We start from the raw sequence: 18,256 nt of genomic DNA on the forward strand, positions 1-18,256 counted from the left end.
ATATAATATCTATGTTTATTTTCTACAAAAGAAAAAAGTAAACTTCAAAGCTGATATTAGATAATAGTTTTCTTTTTCACTGATATCAAATAAATAGTACGTACTTTTAATTAACATCGATATTACCCCCTAATACACGAACCATTCAATCCTTTATTACTTGCAAGTAACTACTTCCAAGTTCAGATTTCGTATAACAAAAATGAATAAATTTTTTTATTGCATTTAAATGAGGCAAGACCAATTGTCTATATATATAATATAGTATGAAATTATCATTCGGTGTGAAGCAAACCGCCGTAGAAGGGAATATCGGTCTGAGGCAACCAAGTGTCTCCCAACGTGAAATTATATACGGTAAAGTTCATGGCTTCTGCCAAGTTCAACAGGCTATATCCTGACCACTGGACCCTTTTACTTGTATTAGCCCCCGGTCCAAAGTTGTCATATTCACCATATGAGATTGTGTCTAGCCCGGTTGTACCATTCCATTCTAGCCACCCAACGGGTTGGACAACATCGCTGATGTATGATTGTATGTAGACTGTCCTCGAGTAAGGCTTCCATGGCCGCCCAAGGAATGTCATGGTCGAGGGGTCAGCCGCGAGGTCCGGGGCAGCTCCAATAGTACAATTAATGATCGAGATTCCAGTTTTCTGGTTTGGGTCGGTTCTTCCTTGGGCTGTCACCGCATTCTTCTGATTTGCCATCGGTTTTCGGGCATATATGTTGCAGTTTTGAAAAATTGCAGCGGCATTTCCGAATATAAAATCTATGGTCCCTGTAACAAAAAATATTATATTTATAACCTCAAATATATATACTTGCTTTACCTTGTCGTTTTAGTTTATAGTTGAAGATATCTCCTACCATATATATCGCATTCACGATAGAACTGTCTCAAAGAATGAACGTAAAGCGTATCTTGGTAGCCTTCGAAACTACATCGATAAAATGTTGATCCATCCGCATTGTTTCTTACGGCTACGGCCTGGTGTTTCTGTGGTCCAGCTGTGTTTCGGAATGTCACATCAACTGCAACAAAACGGTCTCCAACCACCGCTGCAAACGCCAAAAAATAGTTATTATTATTGTCTAGATCTTAAGAAATATTTAGGACTTGTTCCAAATACAAAAAAATATATAAATGTGAAAAAACCAAAACACTTACTAAAGGTCGAAGAATTATAAGTAGTCCAACCATCAATAAAACTATGGTTTCCAGTTATTATGGTTTTATTGATTCCATCTCCAATAAGCATTATGTTCCTTTTCTTATTTGAAATGACAACATATTCTTCGTAAAGACCTGCCCTTGCATAGATTACGAAGTAGCCTTGCTCCGGGAATGTGTGGTTAGGTGCGGCAGCGACGGCCTCAGTTATGGTGGGGTAATTATCGGTTTCATATGGACCGACAGTGACTGCTTCCCTTACGAGGATCGAGCCACCGCTCGTCTCACCTAGCTCACCTAAATTTCTGTTAGCTTTCCGACAATCCTTGCTCTTGTCGCATGTTTTGCGTAAAACCTACAAATTAATTAGTTTACTTAATCATTAATTTTACATACTTATTATAATAGTAAACTATAGACATTTTCGTACACTGGTTACATTACATCATGTTCATACTTTAAAAGTGATAAATGTACATAAGGGAATCCATGTGAGTTTTTCGATTGGTCTGGAAGAAATCATGTGGACCCATGTGATTTTATTCGATATCTATCTTTCGTTTTTGTTAAAGTTTCATATAGTTAATGTTTATAAACTGAAAGTTGAAAGTCAAAACTCAAAACGCTTTTCGTATTCACAGCTTCGTTGACTCTGGTAATATATATGTGACTAGGCTATCTGGCCATGTGCCATTTTCGAGTGTCTAAAGTACGTAAACTCCGAACTTTGTAAACTGCATGTGCTGATTTAGGCTTAATGAAACAAATATCTATGCATGATTTGGTTCATAAAATATAATTACTATATATATAACATACAGTGGTCCGATAAACTTATATCCGTCATCCCATTTAATAATTTTAGATTTTTAGAGTATATATATATATAAAAAGATATAGTTTCTAGCTTACATTTTATGTTTAATATCATTAAAATGTATAATCAAAATGTTATATATATATATATATATATATATATTAATTTTTAAATCACCACATACGATTTCATTAGGTCTTTAAACCCGATTCAATATAATTAGAATATTAAAACCCCCGTTAACTGTCTCAAAACAATACTTTATATATATGTACTTAGGAGTTTTTAATTATTTCTAAACATTCCGACATGATCTACTGTCTAGGTTTTTTTTTCCTTTTTCTTTCATGTGTACTTTAAGCTAATACTTAATAGTTTATTTATAAACCGACGTACGAAGACAAAACAAGAAGTAAAGTTCGACGAAATTACCTTAATCAAAGTCTCGAGCGGTTCACGAACTGCTTTGTTACCACCACCAAAGATTTTCCCCTTGGACCCTTTATACCTCTTCAAATTACGGTTTAGAGCGTGACTCACAAGCCCCAGCGACACACTATAGAGGCGCGTGAGATTCCCCAACGGCGTTCCAATTGCCGTCGCAAACCCACTCTTAGCGTCCACAAGACCGTCGAGGCACGTTTCCTGGTTAGTCACGACACCTCCGAGAAGACTTGTGACACGATCAACGAGCGCTGCTGTCATCACCTCCGCCGCTTTCAGCTCTTCCGAAACCGTCTCAAGGTAATCAACGCTAAGCTGTGCTAGCTCCCCGCAATCAGCCACCGCACTTACTTCTTCAGCCGTAGACGCGCCGGGATCATCCTTCACGCGTTCGGAAAAGCGATTGATGACTTTGGAGAGGCGACGAGCTTGTTTGAGGCATTGCTTCATTGTGAACTTTCCGTAGTTGTAAGGATCAGAGGGTGAGGATTTAAAGGCTGAGAGGATCGTGCGGCAGAGCTTCGGGTACGGAGTGGATTTGCAAGCGATGTTTGGCGACTGTGACGGAGGCGGTCTTGGAGGCTGTGTTGGAGTTTGTGAAGGAGACTGTGTTGGAGTTTGTGACGGAGGCTGTGTTGGTGGCTGTGTTGGAGGTTGTGACGGAGGCTGTGTTGGTGGTTGTGTTGGAGGTTGTGGAGGAGGCTGTGACGGAGGTTTTGTTGGAGACTGTGAAGGAGGCTGTGACGGAGTCTGTGTCGGTGAGACTAGCAAAGTCCATGACAGACAGAGAAGAGCCAAGAACAAGAGAGATGAAGAGAAGTGATGAGTTTGCATCTTTTTTTTAAAGTGTTTTTGTGTCCTTTTTTGTTATCTACTAAGAGCTTGTGTCCTATTTCATGTATGCATGGTAGGGGAGATATATAGGTATATGCATAAACATTTATAATGCATGGCTTGGGAGAGAAACTTATGAATAATGTAATGCATGTTGCCTTGTTTAGGAATTATTAGTCAGAGAAAATATTATACACAAATTTTCTATGTATAAAACTATATAAGGGCCACGTATATATCATTTCATTTTGATCAAATAATAGAAAATGTTAGATGCTTTTCTTAATAAGTTACCGTAAGATCCAATGGAGTGCACCAGGTGGTCGATTCGTACATTGACCAAAAAATATGGATATTAATATATGACATAGTTCAAATTTCGATATAGGATGGTGATTATTTTAATGACTCTAGAGTCGAACCTACGTTCATTACAACTTTACAAATTAGTTTTTTTTAAAAAATAGTATGAGTTTTAGCTAGTTTACAGAAAGATTGTACAACATATATCATTGTTTACTCATAAGTCGTATATAACAATATAAACATTTGCAAACTAATGCTAAACAAAGACAAAATTATTCAACTATTTTTAAGATTGTAACATATCCTCTTCCTAAACAGTTAAAGTTCACAATCACTTTTTACAATCCTATTTTGGATCAGAATATCAGATAAATATATAATTGGCTATAAATTAGGTGAATATGTGATTTTGAATAAACTAACAAAAATCGAAACCAATGATAATGTCTATAATTCACAAACCACATACGTAATGATTAATTAATTAGAATGAAGTCAAAATGAATACATGTGAGATGTTGCGGAACTTTGGGGCGAAGACAAGACCCGTTTGTAAGTTTTTTTTTGAAATCGTTAAATCATCACTTTGTTTGTTACACTTACAAGTTAGGCTCCAGTTAAGTATACTCTTTCCTAACGTTGGTTGGTTGCCAAGACTGATTTTATATTTTAGATAAAACCAACGTGAAAAGTCAAATTGCCTCAATAGGTAGATAGAATATATAATTATATATCTAAAATTTTGACAACCGAAATTAAATTTCAAAGATACGATTGTTTGATATCTTGTGGATTTGTAATATAATCTACGACTAATATTCAATCTTAAAATATAGTAAGTCAAAAGGTATTAACTTCCGGAATACCTGTCTAATATACAGTACACAATCATCTATTCATATCTTAATTATGGGATATACAATCAATATGCACATAACCTTAGTTGCTTTGGAAAAAACAAAATCAAACGTTATTATTGAAAAAACATTACAATTCGAATCATAATATAGAGCATATGCATTTGTAAGGAATAATTCATATATATCTAAAATACAACATTTCTTAGTTGGCAAATTTTTCAAAACAAATTTAAGAGCTGGATGATTTTTGTGATGTCGGCAACTTAGCATTGTCATACAAACCGGAAGACTTGCCGAGTTTTTTTGGTTTGGTCGGCCCATATTACCCATAACGAAAAAAATATATAGTTCTTGTACGTGTTCACCTTTTTCACAACATAACGTAAATATAAATACTCTCGCGAGTTCCAAAGGTCCGCTAATGGCCGTATCGTAATAATAACATCTACCAAGAGGGCTTTTACGCCTTTTCCTTAAGTCATTGTCTTCTAGTTCCGGTTTTACCCTCACAAACCTCAACGTCGACGACGAACACGGAGCAGACCGGCCGGTGATCGGAGAAACGTGACTCGCCGCGCACGTACGATAGCTGCCGGATTCCATCACCGTGCCAAAGAATCCTATCGCACCTGACGAAAAAAAATATGAGATAAACCGGTTCAGCTTAACCGACCCAAAACCAATCGAAATCCAAAATCATAAAATTTTCTGGTTAACTATATACCAGGCCGGAGTTCTTCGCTTGTTCTTCTTCTCTTTAGTAGTGTCTCCTGCGTAAGCATCTGAGTTATAAGAATACTTATAAGTTGGTGCGAAGAAGATTTTGCCTTCGTGCCATCCTTTGAACACTCGTCCTGCGTCTCTTTCGATCTTGAGCTGTAATTAGTTTCACAACCAATAAACCGGTTTAGCCTTTTTTTGAGTTCGATCAACACTGAATTTTTCTGTTTTTGATTTCTTGAGAGGAAAGGAACCGATTGTGAAACCTGATCTTTGTTAAGAAGAGCGTCCCAAGCGTTTCTATCCAAGAGGGTCTTTGTCTCTGAGTAACTCAATGCTATTCTGTAGTTCAAATCTCCAAGCCAGATGACCCGACTGAGGTTAAAATGCGTTAAGAAAACCAAATATTAGCAAAGACAGAGTAACGTTTAGTTGAAGAGGATTGTTAAGAACATCAAACGTGATATGAGACCTATAGTAACATATAAAGAACATGAGCTAAGCCAATAAGTTCTTGAATCTTACTCGTGCTTAGTGATTCGATCAGGGACACGGGTAAAAGAAGTTCTACAGATTCTAGGGAAAGTTGTGTTCTTGAGAATCTCGATCACATCTGAGTTTCTGCGACGTTCGTCTCCTTCTCTCTCACCAGAAGCTAGATGACTGCAGATGAAGCAGAAGCTCGTCTTGTATAGCTGCAAACTCACAGCTATGCATCCCTATGATGAATAACGAAAAAAGAATATAAATTAGAAGCAGAGCTTTTCTTCTTGTTTGAAGTGTGAGAGTGGTTAAGTAGTGTACCTTGTTTCCTAAGCAACCCATGATTCCGCGGGTGACGCAGGAGATTCTGAGATGAGAAACGTGTTGAATAAGTTCCTTTCTCATCCACACAGTGAGGAATATTCCCACCATTTGCTTTGATGCCACTAAGCCATACTTCATCATCATCTGGTTGCTTACAAGAGAAGCAACTTTTCCTCCTCCTCCTCCTTCTTCATCCTCGTCTTCATCATCATCATCATCCTCATCATCATCTTCGTCATCAGATAGTACACCGGTTTGGTTAACTAGACCTTCAGGACATCTGAAACAAGATTCTCTCCCGTATTTTCTTACAATCTCTTCAGAGAAAGTGCTGCAGTTACAGATCTTAAGCTTTCTCCTGCAATCTGTTCTGAAACTCTCACTGATCTTCTTCAAAGAAGGTTTCGCAAAGAACATCGATCCTGCCCCAAAAGACGGAGTTTTTGGACCAAGTCTTCCTCCAGAAGATGATGATGATTTGTTCAAGGATTGATTGATCATAGCTAACCATTTAGCAGCTGGCTCGTTGTCTCCAAGAACAAGAACATTTCCAGCATTCAATGGAACAATCTCCTGAAAACTATGAGGAAAGATTAAATCGATAACCCTCAATACATATATATCGATGAAGTACTCAAAGAGATTTAGAAATACCCTAAAACGTATATATCATATTCGCTGTGGACATGAAGCAAAGCATCGAGATTAAGACCAGAGTGTGGAGATTTTCCTCCTACGTTCCATGTTGCCACAAAGACTCTTCATATAGTTACAAAACCAAAACATTAGACATAAGAACAGAGCATCTCTGTTTCGAGAGATAAAACAAAAAGGAGAAATTTTTTATTACAGAACAAGTCAAGAATCTATCCATAGAAATAGTTTTAACATAGATTTATGTATATACCTTAAGGACTGGTGTTGCTGAGCCTGAGTGGGCATTGAAGATCTGAAATTGCTTGAAGCTAACAGAGATTCAACTACTATCTCGGATTGAGACTCTGAAGAAGTCAAAAACAGAGCCAAAAAATAGCTGTAAAATATGAGAGAGACGACAAAATTCTGAAAAGATAGATAGACATAGACACACACATGTAAGTAAATATATATACACAGGGACATACTGTTAAATATATAGAGTGGATCCGACATGTTTTGTTCTAACAGTTAAAGCCACTTTCTTTGAGATGTTTCTCGTGGTATGACTTATGAGGGAGAGGATTCAAGAGCTTTCTTCCTCAGGTTTGGTCTTCGAACACTAAAGAATTAACAAACTATAGTACAAAGAAGCATTCAAATGCAAAGGGAGCTTTTTAAATTGTTGTTTACTTTTATCTTATGCAATGCTTCGGTCTTCACTTGGTTTTTCTTGTGTAGTATTTTATATTCTTGAAAAGAAGAGATCTTTATCAGCTTAGGAAGCAAAGATAAGAAAGAATTAAAATAAGTTAAAGAATATATTCTGAAATCAAGAACACTGTTCCCTTCATTTGATACTTATATGCCCCTGTTGTTCCTTTGCTTTTTCATTATACAAATCTTCTTCTCTCTTTTCATCTTTTTTGTTCTTTCTATTATGTGGTGTATAGACCTTGGATTGTATTATCCTATATGAATCTATGATGCGTCCCTTTGACCGAACTTTGATTACTTCAATTAGAAAGTAACGTTTTTAGTGCACACGTATATATATATGCGTGTGGTATATGTATGTAGGGCCTAGAATTCTCCAATAAAATCCACTTTAGTTTAGTATAATTTGACGATTTCATATCAAAATTAACTACTTGATTCTGTATTATATTAAAACAAGTTATTTGATTCGGTCAATTTTGTTTGGACTTTGGTTATCATTTTCCGGATGGTTGAGACTTGAGAGATTAAAATGTGGTTAAATTGGAAGATGACATTGATGCATAGGTGTATATACTGCATGAACAAAACCAAGTTGGAGTTATTCTCTTATGAAAATGTTATTGTCATATCCGAGTCTTAGTAGATAGGTAAGATGCGTTTTAAAGATCAGAAAAATAAATTGGATTCCTTGTCACTATTTTCCAATTCATAAATTTTATGTAGTCTGCAACCAAAATAAACCAAAAGGTGAAAACAAAGAGGAATCAAATCAAACAACTCTCTACTAGTAGTCTCTAATCACAGAATCTGATGCTATCTTTCTTTTTCTCCTTCCAAAACCAAAACATAGGCAACAAAAGATATGTGGATGAAGAAATGTTACAAAAGAGAAGAGGTTTTATTCACTTGCATGTGAAGAGTCCTGATCAAGACTGGTTTCCACAACAGAGACTGGGTCTGGTGCAGTCCCATGAACCCTGAACCGGTAGATGCAAGTGTGCGAGTCGCTTCCGTGGTTGGAGGTGAAGTCTAGCCTGACAGTATCTACAAGACCTGTGTATGATGAGTCTAAGATGTTGAATGTCTGTGCATTCGACCTGTCTAGGTCGTAAGTGAACTCTGTTAGAAGTTGTTTCTTTTCTTCCTCAACTGAAGATTCCCGTCCTTGCAGCCATCCTGATACTCGGCAATCTTTTGGAGCGCTCGATCTGTCGTAAGCTACACTCTGTTCATTTTCACAATGCATGAATCCATCAGGTCAGTGTATATATAATCCCAGAAATTAGACACAACCATGATCACATATTGAAATCGAAGCAGTAAAAACGTTCAGTATTGAACTTCTATGATCACAAACTACAAACAGCAAAGTCCCAGTAATTGCAAACAAAAACAGAAGATTACACAAACCTTCAAAAGATCCATTTATGCATACTATTGAACTCTTTAACAGAGGTTTGAGATGGCACTATATAATGAATTTCGAGAAAAGAATGCAAGAAAAACAGGCAAAAGGTCTTAAAGAAACTCTCAAAGGTAAGTGGCACACAAAATATTGGCGAAGAAGAAACTTATTTAGTAATTATAGTCCAACTCAGTGGATCTATTGCAGCTACCGAACTAAACTAAACCTCAAGCGTAAACCAGACAAATTCAGACAAAGAAAATACAGTCATCTCAATATGAAACCATTCTACACACACTCATGTATGTGAACTAATGAACGTCGTAAGAGCACACAAGAAGAAAACTGATACTGAGACAAAAATATTGTGCAGTGCAAATATCATTACCTTAGCTACATGCTCCAATGTGAAAGCCTCTGGTACGATTGGTCCTCTGAGCCTGATTTGAACATAGCCATTGCTACCTTTCAGAGCAAAACACTGACCAGGCTCCCCAAAACTTGGAGATAACATCTTAACAGCATTGGTATGAGCACGTCGAATGCTTGTGGCATACCAAATACTCGCTGTTCCAACAAGATACGGATCTGAATGCTGCATCACAAAAGCACCACCAGAGGCCACCGCATAGTCTACTCGTCCAAGGCCATCTGCAGCATGTTTCTCAATCTCTTTCTCCATGATATCACGAGCATAAGCTCTCAATTCATCAATGCTAACATCACTAAAAGAAGAATCATCGACATTACCCTTCTTCAGTTCCTCATAAATCCTCTGTAACTCATCTTTAGACACCCAAGGTTTAGCCTTTACTTCATCTACTGACTTCTCTAATGACTCAGTTCTAGATTCTATCTTCTTCAACTCACTCTGAAATGCAGAAGCTTTCCTCTCGATTTCTTGCTTCAACGCTTTGGCTTCCCTCTCCATCTTCTTATCAAGTAACTCAACTTGAACCTGCATAGTACTCGTTGTAGCCTTCACAAGACCATCTACTTCAGCAAGTCGACTCTCCAATCCCGAAAAAGCCATCTCCATCTCAAAAGAAGAAATCGGATAGGACGGAGACGGAGACGAAGCCTTGAGAATCATCTTCCTCGCCAACTGAATCAACCCAAGAATAATCAAAAGTGCACCAAGCTGCTTCGCAAATATCCTCACCACTCTCTTCCATCCCAATTTCTCAGGCTTAGGAGTCGCAACCTTCCGCGTCCGGCGCTGCGTAGCGGTGGTAGTATTAGTCCCCGTCGCGGCGGAACCAGACCTCCTCGTCACAGGACCTAAATCTTGGCCGTGAGATCGATCAAAGGTAGCCTCACCGCGGCTCAGATCTCTGCTCGTACCACCGGCTTCACCAACACCACCGTTCGCAAGCGATTCGCTTTGCGGGTAATCGAAGTTTGATTTCTTCTCTCCGGCAAGAATCGCCGTCCGTCTAGTCGCCGTCGCCGTGTTAGCGGTGATCGACACCGTCGATGCCGACATTTGATCTGGTTTGACTATACACAATCGCACCCCAAATCTTTTCGACAAATATCGAAATCAAAAACCCTAGTTTCGTTTCACTACAGAGTTGGCAAAATTCGAAAACTTTTGGAAAAATTCGAAATCTTTTTTGACAATTTCTCTCTGCAAAATTCTCAATTTTCAAAAACTCTGAACCGTCTTCTCCGTTTGCCCAATTCTTCTTTTTTTAACGTCGTTCCTCTCTAATAAAATATTTAGTTTTTTTTTTTACTTTTTCAATTATTTAAAAAATAACTGCAGCGGTTACTTAACACATTAATTATGGAATTATCACTAAAGAAGCTCTTTAGTTACGATTTACGAGGTTGGAGAAGAAAATTAAAGATAAGAAAACTTCCCGACAGTTAAGATTTGTGAACCACACATTCTCAAGTTATCTCAATTTTAAACTACAGAACAAATCTCTCTCAAGAGTCAAAAGATAAACAAACAAACCAAACAAAACTCGTGTCAACAACTCAAGACCTTCGACTTGCTAAACCGGAGTCTCTCAGCTCCCATGCCGGTTTCCTCTCTCTTGTAACATCGTACTTGATTGCTCTAACCAATGGTTTCATCACCAACAAGTACTGCAATTCAAACCATCAAAACATGATGTTATAGTCAAGTCCCTTAAGACGTTATTCTGTATTGTTGTTTACTGAAATGGTTCAGAGGCGTTTACTTGGAATGCAAAGATTAAAGGAATCAGTCGTTTTCCTCTTTCGTTTGGGTTTCGCCCTTCGACCAGTTTCTTGTCAACGTGAATCGCCTTGTTGCCATTAAAAGAGATCTCTGTCATTGTGCTGACCAGATTGGGAATCCAAGAAGTACCGTCTGGAAGAATCTGTCACACGTTTGGAAAAATCTGATTTCAACATTGGTTCAACTACAACAGATAACATGGAAGAAACCCATCAACTCACCTTTTCATCGCTTTCATTCTTATGGCATCTTCCGCTGTTCTCAACAAGAATGACAGGAATAGATGAACCCTACAATAAAAGATTCAGATGTTAATGAATCTACTACTGATCTGACTACTACCAAGGTCGTTACAGAGAGACTTATGTGAGGATGTAATGTACAAAAAGGAGGAAACTCGTAATACCTGCATATCTTGTTTCTTCAGTTGAGCGCCTGTACGGATAACTTTAAGAAGAGCATCGGACCTTCTGGAGACAAAGAGGTCATAGTTTAACCCATCCGGTGGAGAGAACTGAGCATGTGTGAGAACAAGAGCAGACTTCTTCCATATCTCTTTACCAAATGCATCGGTTATAGCACTGACAACTTGCCTATCCAAGTCATCCACCCGGTATACATCCAAACGGTCTACGTATAATAGCACATCTATAGTCATGTTGAGGAGAAATCTGTTCAAATTCAACACCCACGAGTCCAAATTAATATACACATGACACAAATGTGCTCCAAATTAGGAGAACAACTTCTTAAACCTGGAAACAGTTCAACATACCGTTTGATAATGTTGATGGCTTGATCATTCACATATCCTCCCTCAATAAGACCAGGACTATCAATGATATTTAATGTAAATCCTGACCTTGAGCGAGAGACCAAGGTCGGCCTCAGTCCTTCAGACTATAAAGAGAGAAGCCACACACTTGATATGAGAAAGAAATACAACAAAGTTAGGCAGTAGAAAAGGAGCATTAAAATTAGCACCTGGAAAGTACTAACTGCAGCAGCATTCTCGCCTATAACTGAATTCACAGTTGATGACTTTCCAACACCGCCTTTCCCCATCACAAGGACCGTTAACGAGCTCACATCCTACGCAAGTTTTTATTTTTCAAACACAATAGAAACTAAAACCAGAGAGACATGAAACAACAAGCAAAAAGAAGACAGATGAAGCTAGAAACAAGAAAGGAACCTCTTCTTTATACTTCCCAAGAATCTCGAGCAATCTAGATTGAGTAGCAGGTGGGAACTGCTGGATACCGACCCATTCACGGGACATTTGCAAAGCTGCCATGGACACAAATCCTAGTCCTACACTTCAAGGAAAGCCCAAAAAGGATTATCAAAGCTAAGACTAAATTCATCTGCTAAAAATCTAAGCAATCAAAAGACCAATGAACAAATTTTTGATAAGTTGTCTAATTCCACTATCTCTGAATAAATCATATGACTTTCTATCATATCAAGTAAAGTCTTCTAAAAAAATCAAAAAGAACAAAAAGAAGAGAACTTTTTTTTTACCCAACAACAAAAACCCTTAAAACTTAAATCTTGAATCTTTGTTGTCTTCATCAGTTCCTTTTTCCAGATCTTTATATGAATATAATCTCATTGCTTTAGAAAGGAACACGGTGTAAAGTGAGCATACAAAGAACTAATAACTTGAGAAAGTAAACTAATCAAGTATCGAGAGATAATCAGAATCCTAAAATCCTCAACTGAGTCAAACCCCAAAAAAATCAAATGAGGATACTTCTAAGTGTGTGAACGAAGTGAAAGAAACCGGAGAGAAAGAGAGAGTAACCTACCTGAGGTTGAGCTATCAGTGGCGGATATTCTTCGCCGGATTCGCTAACCTCGTATCAAAATTAAAACCCTAGAAGTTGAAATTGACTTTTATGAAGATGATTGATTTGCTACAAATCTCTCAGTACAACAGACAGATCAGTAAAGTGCGTCCCTTTCACGTTTCAACCGGACTTAACCGAATATAATTGTTCTCGGACTTATTCCGTTTCAACCGGAGTAAACCGAATATCAATTTATGGATACGATGGGCTTGAAAAGCCCAATAACGGCCTAATAATAAACTTGTCCTCGTTTTGTGGATCGTCTTCTCTAACACACACAGACACACTAGATTTATTTAGTCTCAGACTCGTTTCGTCTTTATTTTTTTTTTTTTTACTCGGCGAGCTTTGTGAAGAAGAAACTGGTGATTTCATCGCCTTCGATCACTCCCTGGTACCGTTTTGTTCTCTCTCGTTGTTTTGATTAGTATCAGTGTTCCTTGTAGCTGCATTTATGTAGATCTCCATTGTTCTTCTAAATTTCGCGATCCTGTTTCCTGAATTTGATCCGTTTGTGCTGATTTCGATTCTCCAGTTATGTTTTTCTCGATTCTGTGTCTCTGATGCTCTTAGATCCGTTGGATCTGTGCGATTTCATATGAATTGTTGTTTTATATATTTTGATTCGCTAGTAAGTTCGCGTTTCGTTTGGATTTGTGTATTTCGTTCGCTACCAGATGCGAGATCTCTTTCCCTTGTTATGCTATTTTTGATCTTCAAGGATCAAATCTCGTTTGTTTCTTCTGATCTTGCTCTTACTTGGACTCACTCTACCGTTTGGTTTGTCTTTGTATTTCAGATTCACATTGCCTTTCTGAGATTGTAACCCGAAACGCAAGTCAACATGGTATTTAGTTCTATTCTATGATTTGTTTATTTCTGTTTTTGAACTGTGGTGTTTGATGATTTTTTTATGGTCTGATTTTGTAACCTGTGGTTTATATAGGTCGTGCTTGCTGCTGCCATTGTGGTTAAGTCTGGGAAAGGTGAATTAATTTTTCTACCTTTTACATTGTGTTCGAATTCTCGTTTTGTTCAATATATTTTGTTTTTTGGGCGTTTTCTCTAACTTGTGTTCTTTTATATAGTGCTTATTTCCAGACAATATGTGGATATGTCCCGTATCAGGATTGAAGGTCTACTTGCAGCTTTTCCTAAGCTGGTTGGAATGGGAAAGCAGCATACCTATATCGAGACAGAGAATGTGCGATATGTATATCAGCCTATTGAATCTCTGTTTCTGCTTCTTGTTACAACTAAGCAGAGTAACATTCTTGAAGATCTGGCCACCCTCACTTTGCTCTCCAAACTTGTATGCTTCTTTCTTCTTTTACTTTTACTTCTGCTACTTTATTTGAGGAGTTCATTTCCTTGATTCTGGATGTGTACTGGTTCTTAGTTATTTGGAAAAGTGAGTCTGTGTACTGTTGTTAGTACCATACCCTCGTCGAAGCCTGACAGTTCTTATGAGGGAGAGCTGAATTTTATTTCCAAAAAGGTTTTTTGCTACAGACAAAGCGTTGACATGCTGTTTGATCATTTGACTGTTTCTAGGTACCTGAGTATTCCATGTCTTTAGATGAAGAAGGGATTCTCAGGGCTGCTTTTGAGCTGATATTTGCGTTTGATGAAGTCATATCTCTTGGGCACAAGGAAAGTGTGACAGTTGCCCAGGTGAAGCAGTATTGTGAAATGGAAAGTCATGAGGAGAAGTTACATAAGCTGGTAATGCAGAACAAGATCAATGACACTAAAGACGTGATGAAGCGTAAGGCGAATGAGATTGACAAAAGCAAGGTACATGACAGGAGCGCATCCTGCTCTTTTATGCTATTTTTCTCGAACAGTTATAAATATTTCTTACTTAATTCTCAGATTGAAAAGAATAAGCCAGGATTTTCGTCCATGAGTTCAATGGGATCTGGAAGACTTGAAAGTAGTTTCAATGACTTGAGCATATCCAGTGGTGGTGGCGGTGGTTTTGGAAGTGGTTCTGGGTTTGGCATGATTTCAGATGTTGAGCCTATCAATACCAAACCGAAAGGTTAGTGTGTGTTAACTAGTTGATCTTTCACAGATGTCCCATCTATGGTTCCTTAGGCGCCTCTATCGATTTACTTAATTTCGATAACAAAAACTCTTTGCTTCAAAATTCTTATCCACCGTGCTTAACTTGACAGATCGATCACGGTCTTCTGTTACTGCTCCTCCTAAGAGTTCTGGCATGAAACTTGGCAAGTCTGGCAAGAACCAGTTAATGGAGTCCCTTAAAGCAGAAGGTGAAGACATCATTGAAGATGTTAAGCCTACTAGCCAATCCAGAGCGTCTGCCCCACCTCCAACTGATCCTTTCACTTTGACTGTCGAAGAGAAGCTCAATGTTGCATTGAGACGAGATGGTGGAGTCAGTAGCTTTGATATGCAGGGAACCTTGTCACTTCAAATTCTTAACCAAGAAGATGGATTTGTCCAAGTCCAGGTACTCCAATGTTCTTTCTTAACTGTTTGCAAGAGTTTACCAGGCCTTTTACAGTTTTCTTGAATACATCATCACACATCATCACTTTCTGTATTTTATCTTGAACCCGTCTATGTTTTATTTTGTCTACAGATTGAAACCGGTGGAAATCCCGAAATTCTTTTCAAGACTCATCCCAACATCAACCGAGATATGTTTAATAATGAGAATATTCTAGGGCTGAAGAGACCTGATCAGCCATTTCCCACTGGTCAAGGTGGAGATGGAGTTGGTCTTCTCAGGTGGAGAATGCAAAGAGCAGAAGAGTCAATGGTGCCACTTACAAGTAAGGCTTTGGAGTCTATCGTGTCTGTTTTTCACAGGTTTACATGTTTATGTTTGTCCCATTCATGCAAATCTTTTGTCTGGTGCAGTCAACTGTTGGCCTTCAGTCTCTGGAAACGAGACATATGTCAGCCTGGAGTATGAAGCCTCAGCCATGTTTGATCTGACTAATGTCATCATCATCGTACCACTTCCTGCTCTAAGAGATGCACCAAGCGTTAGACAATGCGATGGGGACTGGAGGTTTGAAACATAAATTGACCTTTACACTCTGGTTTACCTCTTTATTTGTTCTGAAACTTATAATTGTCTTTCTATCCACTCTTAATAACTAACCGTATCTTTGTGAATATTATCAGGTACGACCCAAGAAATTCTGTTCTCGAATGGTCTATACTTCTCATTGACAACACCAACCGCGGGTAAACTAATGATGATGCCATCATCTGCTTAAAAACTACTTTGGAGTTTTATTTGTCATGTGAATGAATATACATGAAAATTTTGTTGCAGTGGGTCAATGGAGTTTGTCGTGCCACCAGCGGATTCATCGGCCTTCTTCCCCATCTCTGTTCAGTTTGCAGCCGCTAGTACTTACAGTGGCTTGAAGGTATGAATCTTGGTCTTCTGAAAAAATACAAGTTCCATATTTTGGTTTATCCGAGAATTGAGGCTTGTTGTGTTGGATTACAAATGAGATGGCATGTTCATAATGGTGCAGGTGACTGGAATGATTCCTCTGAGAGGTGGTGGTGGTGTGACCCCAAGGTTTGTGCAGAGGACGCAGCTGATTGCACAGAATTACCAAGTCGTATGAGAAGCTCTTTGAGTTTGTCCTTTTGGAGCCTCTGTTATTTTTAATTGCTTCTATACTATCTGGTCTTTGGGTTTGTCTCTCGTATTTGTATGCCAAAAATTGAAACTTAATGTTCTGGGATTTTGCTAGTTTCTTTATCAACTTACTACTACTAAGACATTATACATATTCATAACTTTTGTTTTTGCCAACTTCTTTCTCAATGGTAAGGATAATACGCTACCAATACAATCTCGCTTTTTTTCTTTTACTTCTTTTACTGGGAACCAAAGAAGCCATTGCATTTTTGAATCATAAAACATTTATTCAAGTAAAATTTTACAGATAGCTAAAGAGTTTTATTCATATATACGTGTGTACGTATAAACTCACGTTGCAAAACTTGAGAAAATCCATAGCAAGCTATCCAATTTATAAAGAAAGATTCATCATCTAGATTGAAGAAGATGGCGCAGGGCAGCAAGAGCATACTTTAATATCCCAGGGCAAGTAGCGAACCACTGCCTGGTACCGTTTTGTCTGGTTATTAACATCCCAAATATCATATGCTTCGAAGGTGATGTAGAGCGTGATTGCAGCAGATGGGTGAAAATTTGCTCTCAGAACCTTGACAAGTTCCAAACTTGTATCCTATACGATGCATTCATCATAACCAATACTATTAATTAATATGTTACAGCAAACAAGAGAAGAAGTTGTAATATTGATTCATTCGATTACTAACCGTCCTTTCGTTGTAGTAGGAGATAGCCATCTTCGAAATTCTGTTGAGAAAATCTCTGTTATTGTTCTCATGAGGCTCGCTGCTGCTAGCTAGGTCAGACTCGTCCAGATCCACAGATCCGTAACCGAATGTGTGACGTAGTTTCGACAAGTCCACATCAAAACCCTAAAAAGATGAATATGTATATGTATAAAAACCAACCATAAAATCAAAAGTAAAACAAAGATAATCAATAAATATCGAACGTTGGAGAGATTTATTGGATTACAAACCCCGCTCTTGTCCCACTCTTCATCTAAGAGTCGGAAATCATCTGACAAAGTTTCCCAATCATCCGAATCATACGAGTCATGTTTCGATGTCTCCTCTAACTTGGGACGCTTAGGGCAAGGAAGATCGGACCTCTCATGCTCAATCTGTGATCTCATCGCTGAAAATATTGGACGATTTGATATGGGGGGTTGAAAACTATAACCCTAATAATCGATGAGTTTATGATGAGGAAATCAAAAGAAATATATATCAAATTTTGTTTTTTCCATATTTTGTCTTTTAGGTCCATGTTTATCAAGTTACGATTAAATTTCCTACAAAAAAATAAAATATTGTGTATTCAAAATCTAAAATTTTATATTCCTTGCAACAGTGAGATAATGGCATATTCATTTATCGGTTCAAAATATCTATCCAAAAATACAAACCTACTAAATTATTCATATCTACCCAAATACATAACTTGGCTAATTAATGACATGATGAAACACCAACACCAAACCATACAAAAATCGATGTTGAAGGACAAAGCAAACACTTTTCTGCCCTCTTGAGCTTGCAGATATACCACAACAAACCTCTAACAAAATTCACAAAGAGGGTTTAGGCTTGCAAGAGTGTACTTCAAGATCTCCGGCTAAGTAGCGAACCACTGCTCTATAGGGCTTGGTCTGATTAGCATCATCAGACGGATCATTGACTTCGAAAGAGATGTATAAAGTGATTCCGGCATATGGATGGAAGTTTGCCCTCAAAATCTTGCCCAATTCAAGCCTTGTTCCCTACCACCAAACCAAATCAAATTTCGAAACAGAGTCATATAGATTCATGAAACAAAAAAAAAAAAAAAA

The 18,256-nt window shown here is 37.9% G+C and overlaps 6 protein-coding genes and 1 long non-coding RNA gene across 8 annotated transcripts in view; 1 reads left to right on the forward strand and 6 right to left on the reverse strand.

The window, feature by feature from the left end:
* LOC104768694 (probable pectinesterase/pectinesterase inhibitor 47) lies at positions 129-3,379 on the reverse strand. The gene is made up of 4 exons (XM_010492726.2): positions 2,424-3,379; positions 1,172-1,529; positions 871-1,062; positions 129-781 (listed from the first exon to the last, which is right to left on the reverse strand). The coding sequence occupies exons 1-4, from the start codon at positions 3,267-3,269 to the stop codon at positions 276-278; spliced, it is 1,902 nt and encodes a 633-aa protein (XP_010491028.1). The 5' UTR covers positions 3,270-3,379; the 3' UTR covers positions 129-275.
* Positions 4,532-7,504, reverse strand: LOC104768695 (type I inositol polyphosphate 5-phosphatase 10-like). Its single transcript, XM_010492727.2, has 8 exons — positions 7,087-7,504; positions 6,870-6,963; positions 6,617-6,721; positions 5,960-6,542; positions 5,681-5,874; positions 5,422-5,530; positions 5,160-5,311; positions 4,532-5,064 (listed from the first exon to the last, which is right to left on the reverse strand). The coding sequence occupies exons 1-8, from the start codon at positions 7,112-7,114 to the stop codon at positions 4,914-4,916; spliced, it is 1,416 nt and encodes a 471-aa protein (XP_010491029.1). The 5' UTR covers positions 7,115-7,504; the 3' UTR covers positions 4,532-4,913.
* On the reverse strand, positions 7,992-10,421 carry LOC104768696 (protein SAD1/UNC-84 domain protein 1-like). Its single transcript, XM_010492728.1, has 2 exons — positions 9,112-10,421; positions 7,992-8,543 (listed from the first exon to the last, which is right to left on the reverse strand). Exons 1-2 carry the CDS (start codon positions 10,207-10,209, stop codon positions 8,217-8,219), a joined length of 1,425 nt encoding a protein of 474 aa, XP_010491030.1. The 5' UTR covers positions 10,210-10,421; the 3' UTR covers positions 7,992-8,216.
* Positions 10,563-12,877, reverse strand: LOC104768697 (translocase of chloroplast 34, chloroplastic). Of its 2 annotated transcripts, none has more exons than XM_010492730.2 (8): positions 12,747-12,877; positions 12,131-12,254; positions 11,920-12,027; positions 11,711-11,835; positions 11,342-11,606; positions 11,157-11,225; positions 10,916-11,077; positions 10,563-10,820 (listed from the first exon to the last, which is right to left on the reverse strand). In XM_010492730.2, exons 2-8 carry the CDS (start codon positions 12,230-12,232, stop codon positions 10,710-10,712), a joined length of 942 nt encoding a protein of 313 aa, XP_010491032.1. In that variant the 5' UTR covers positions 12,233-12,254; positions 12,747-12,877; the 3' UTR covers positions 10,563-10,709. The 2 variants fall into 2 exon arrangements, with proteins under 2 accessions (XP_010491032.1, XP_010491031.1); XM_010492729.2 differs by having other exon boundaries at positions 12,131-12,249; positions 12,747-12,876.
* Positions 13,080-16,599, forward strand: LOC104768699 (coatomer subunit delta-like). Its single transcript, XM_010492731.1, has 12 exons — positions 13,080-13,182; positions 13,588-13,635; positions 13,735-13,774; positions 13,877-14,100; positions 14,343-14,585; positions 14,664-14,832; positions 14,969-15,267; positions 15,400-15,592; positions 15,681-15,834; positions 15,951-16,013; positions 16,105-16,201; positions 16,313-16,599. Exons 2-12 carry the CDS (start codon positions 13,633-13,635, stop codon positions 16,406-16,408), a joined length of 1,581 nt encoding a protein of 526 aa, XP_010491033.1. The 5' UTR covers positions 13,080-13,182; positions 13,588-13,632; the 3' UTR covers positions 16,409-16,599.
* On the reverse strand, positions 16,837-17,598 carry LOC104768700. Its single transcript, XM_010492732.2, has 3 exons — positions 17,405-17,598; positions 17,133-17,297; positions 16,837-17,038 (listed from the first exon to the last, which is right to left on the reverse strand). The coding sequence occupies exons 1-3, from the start codon at positions 17,558-17,560 to the stop codon at positions 16,841-16,843; spliced, it is 519 nt and encodes a 172-aa protein (XP_010491034.1). The 5' UTR covers positions 17,561-17,598; the 3' UTR covers positions 16,837-16,840.
* The window catches only part of LOC104768701, an 878-nt gene continuing 457 nt past the window's right edge, over positions 17,836-18,256 (reverse strand). The window contains exon 3 of the long non-coding RNA XR_764279.2: positions 17,836-18,187. This is a non-coding gene — a long non-coding RNA (uncharacterized LOC104768701). The remainder of the gene's footprint in view (positions 18,188-18,256) is intronic.

Source organism: Camelina sativa, chromosome 20 (genome assembly GCF_000633955.1).
Source record: "Camelina sativa cultivar DH55 chromosome 20, Cs, whole genome shotgun sequence".
Lineage (NCBI taxonomy): Eukaryota > Viridiplantae > Streptophyta > Magnoliopsida > Brassicales > Brassicaceae > Camelina > Camelina sativa.

Excerpts from the sequence above, each read along its gene's own strand:
- LOC104768695 (XM_010492727.2), bottom strand. The coding sequence starts at position 7,114 with ATGTCGGATCCACTCTATATATTTAACA. Across the intron at positions 5,875-5,959 it reads TGGGTTGCTTAGGAAACAAG|GGATGCATAGCTGTGAGTTT; the intron begins GTACACTACTTA and ends TATTCATCATAG. Across the intron at positions 5,065-5,159 it reads AAGCGAAGAACTCCGGCCTG|GTGCGATAGGATTCTTTGGC; the intron begins GTATATAGTTAA and ends TTTTTTCGTCAG.
- LOC104768700 (XM_010492732.2), bottom strand. The coding sequence starts at position 17,560 with ATGAGATCACAGATTGAGCATGAGAGGTCCGATCTTCCTTGCCCTAAG. Across the intron at positions 17,298-17,404 it reads AAGAGTGGGACAAGAGCGGG|GGTTTTGATGTGGACTTGTC; the intron begins GTTTGTAATCCA and ends TCATCTTTTTAG. Across the intron at positions 17,039-17,132 it reads CCTACTACAACGAAAGGACG|GATACAAGTTTGGAACTTGT; the intron begins GTTAGTAATCGA and ends TGCATCGTATAG.
- LOC104768694 (XM_010492726.2), bottom strand. The coding sequence starts at position 3,269 with ATGCAAACTCATCACTTCTCTTCATCTCTCTTGTTCTTGGCTCTTCTC. Across the intron at positions 1,063-1,171 it reads TTATAATTCTTCGACCTTTA|CGGTGGTTGGAGACCGTTTT; the intron begins GTAAGTGTTTTG and ends TGGCGTTTGCAG. Across the intron at positions 782-870 it reads TCGTGAATGCGATATATATG|GGACCATAGATTTTATATTC; the intron begins GTAGGAGATATC and ends TTTTTGTTACAG.
- LOC104768696 (XM_010492728.1), bottom strand. The coding sequence starts at position 10,209 with ATGTCGGCATCGACGGTGTCGATCACCGCTAACACGGCGACGGCGACT. Across the intron at positions 8,544-9,111 it reads CATTGGAGCATGTAGCTAAG|AGTGTAGCTTACGACAGATC; the intron begins GTAATGATATTT and ends GAAAATGAACAG.
- LOC104768699 (XM_010492731.1), top strand. Across the intron at positions 14,586-14,663 it reads ATGAGATTGACAAAAGCAAG|ATTGAAAAGAATAAGCCAGG; the intron begins GTACATGACAGG and ends CTTAATTCTCAG. Across the intron at positions 15,268-15,399 it reads ATGGATTTGTCCAAGTCCAG|ATTGAAACCGGTGGAAATCC; the intron begins GTACTCCAATGT and ends TTTTGTCTACAG.
- LOC104768697 (XM_010492730.2), bottom strand. The coding sequence starts at position 12,232 with ATGGCAGCTTTGCAAATGTCCCGTGAATGGGTCGGTATCCAGCAGTTC. Across the intron at positions 11,226-11,341 it reads TGAAGAAACAAGATATGCAG|GGTTCATCTATTCCTGTCAT; the intron begins GTATTACGAGTT and ends CTTTTATTGTAG. Across the intron at positions 10,821-10,915 it reads CTTTAATCTTTGCATTCCAA|TACTTGTTGGTGATGAAACC; the intron begins GTAAACGCCTCT and ends TTTGAATTGCAG.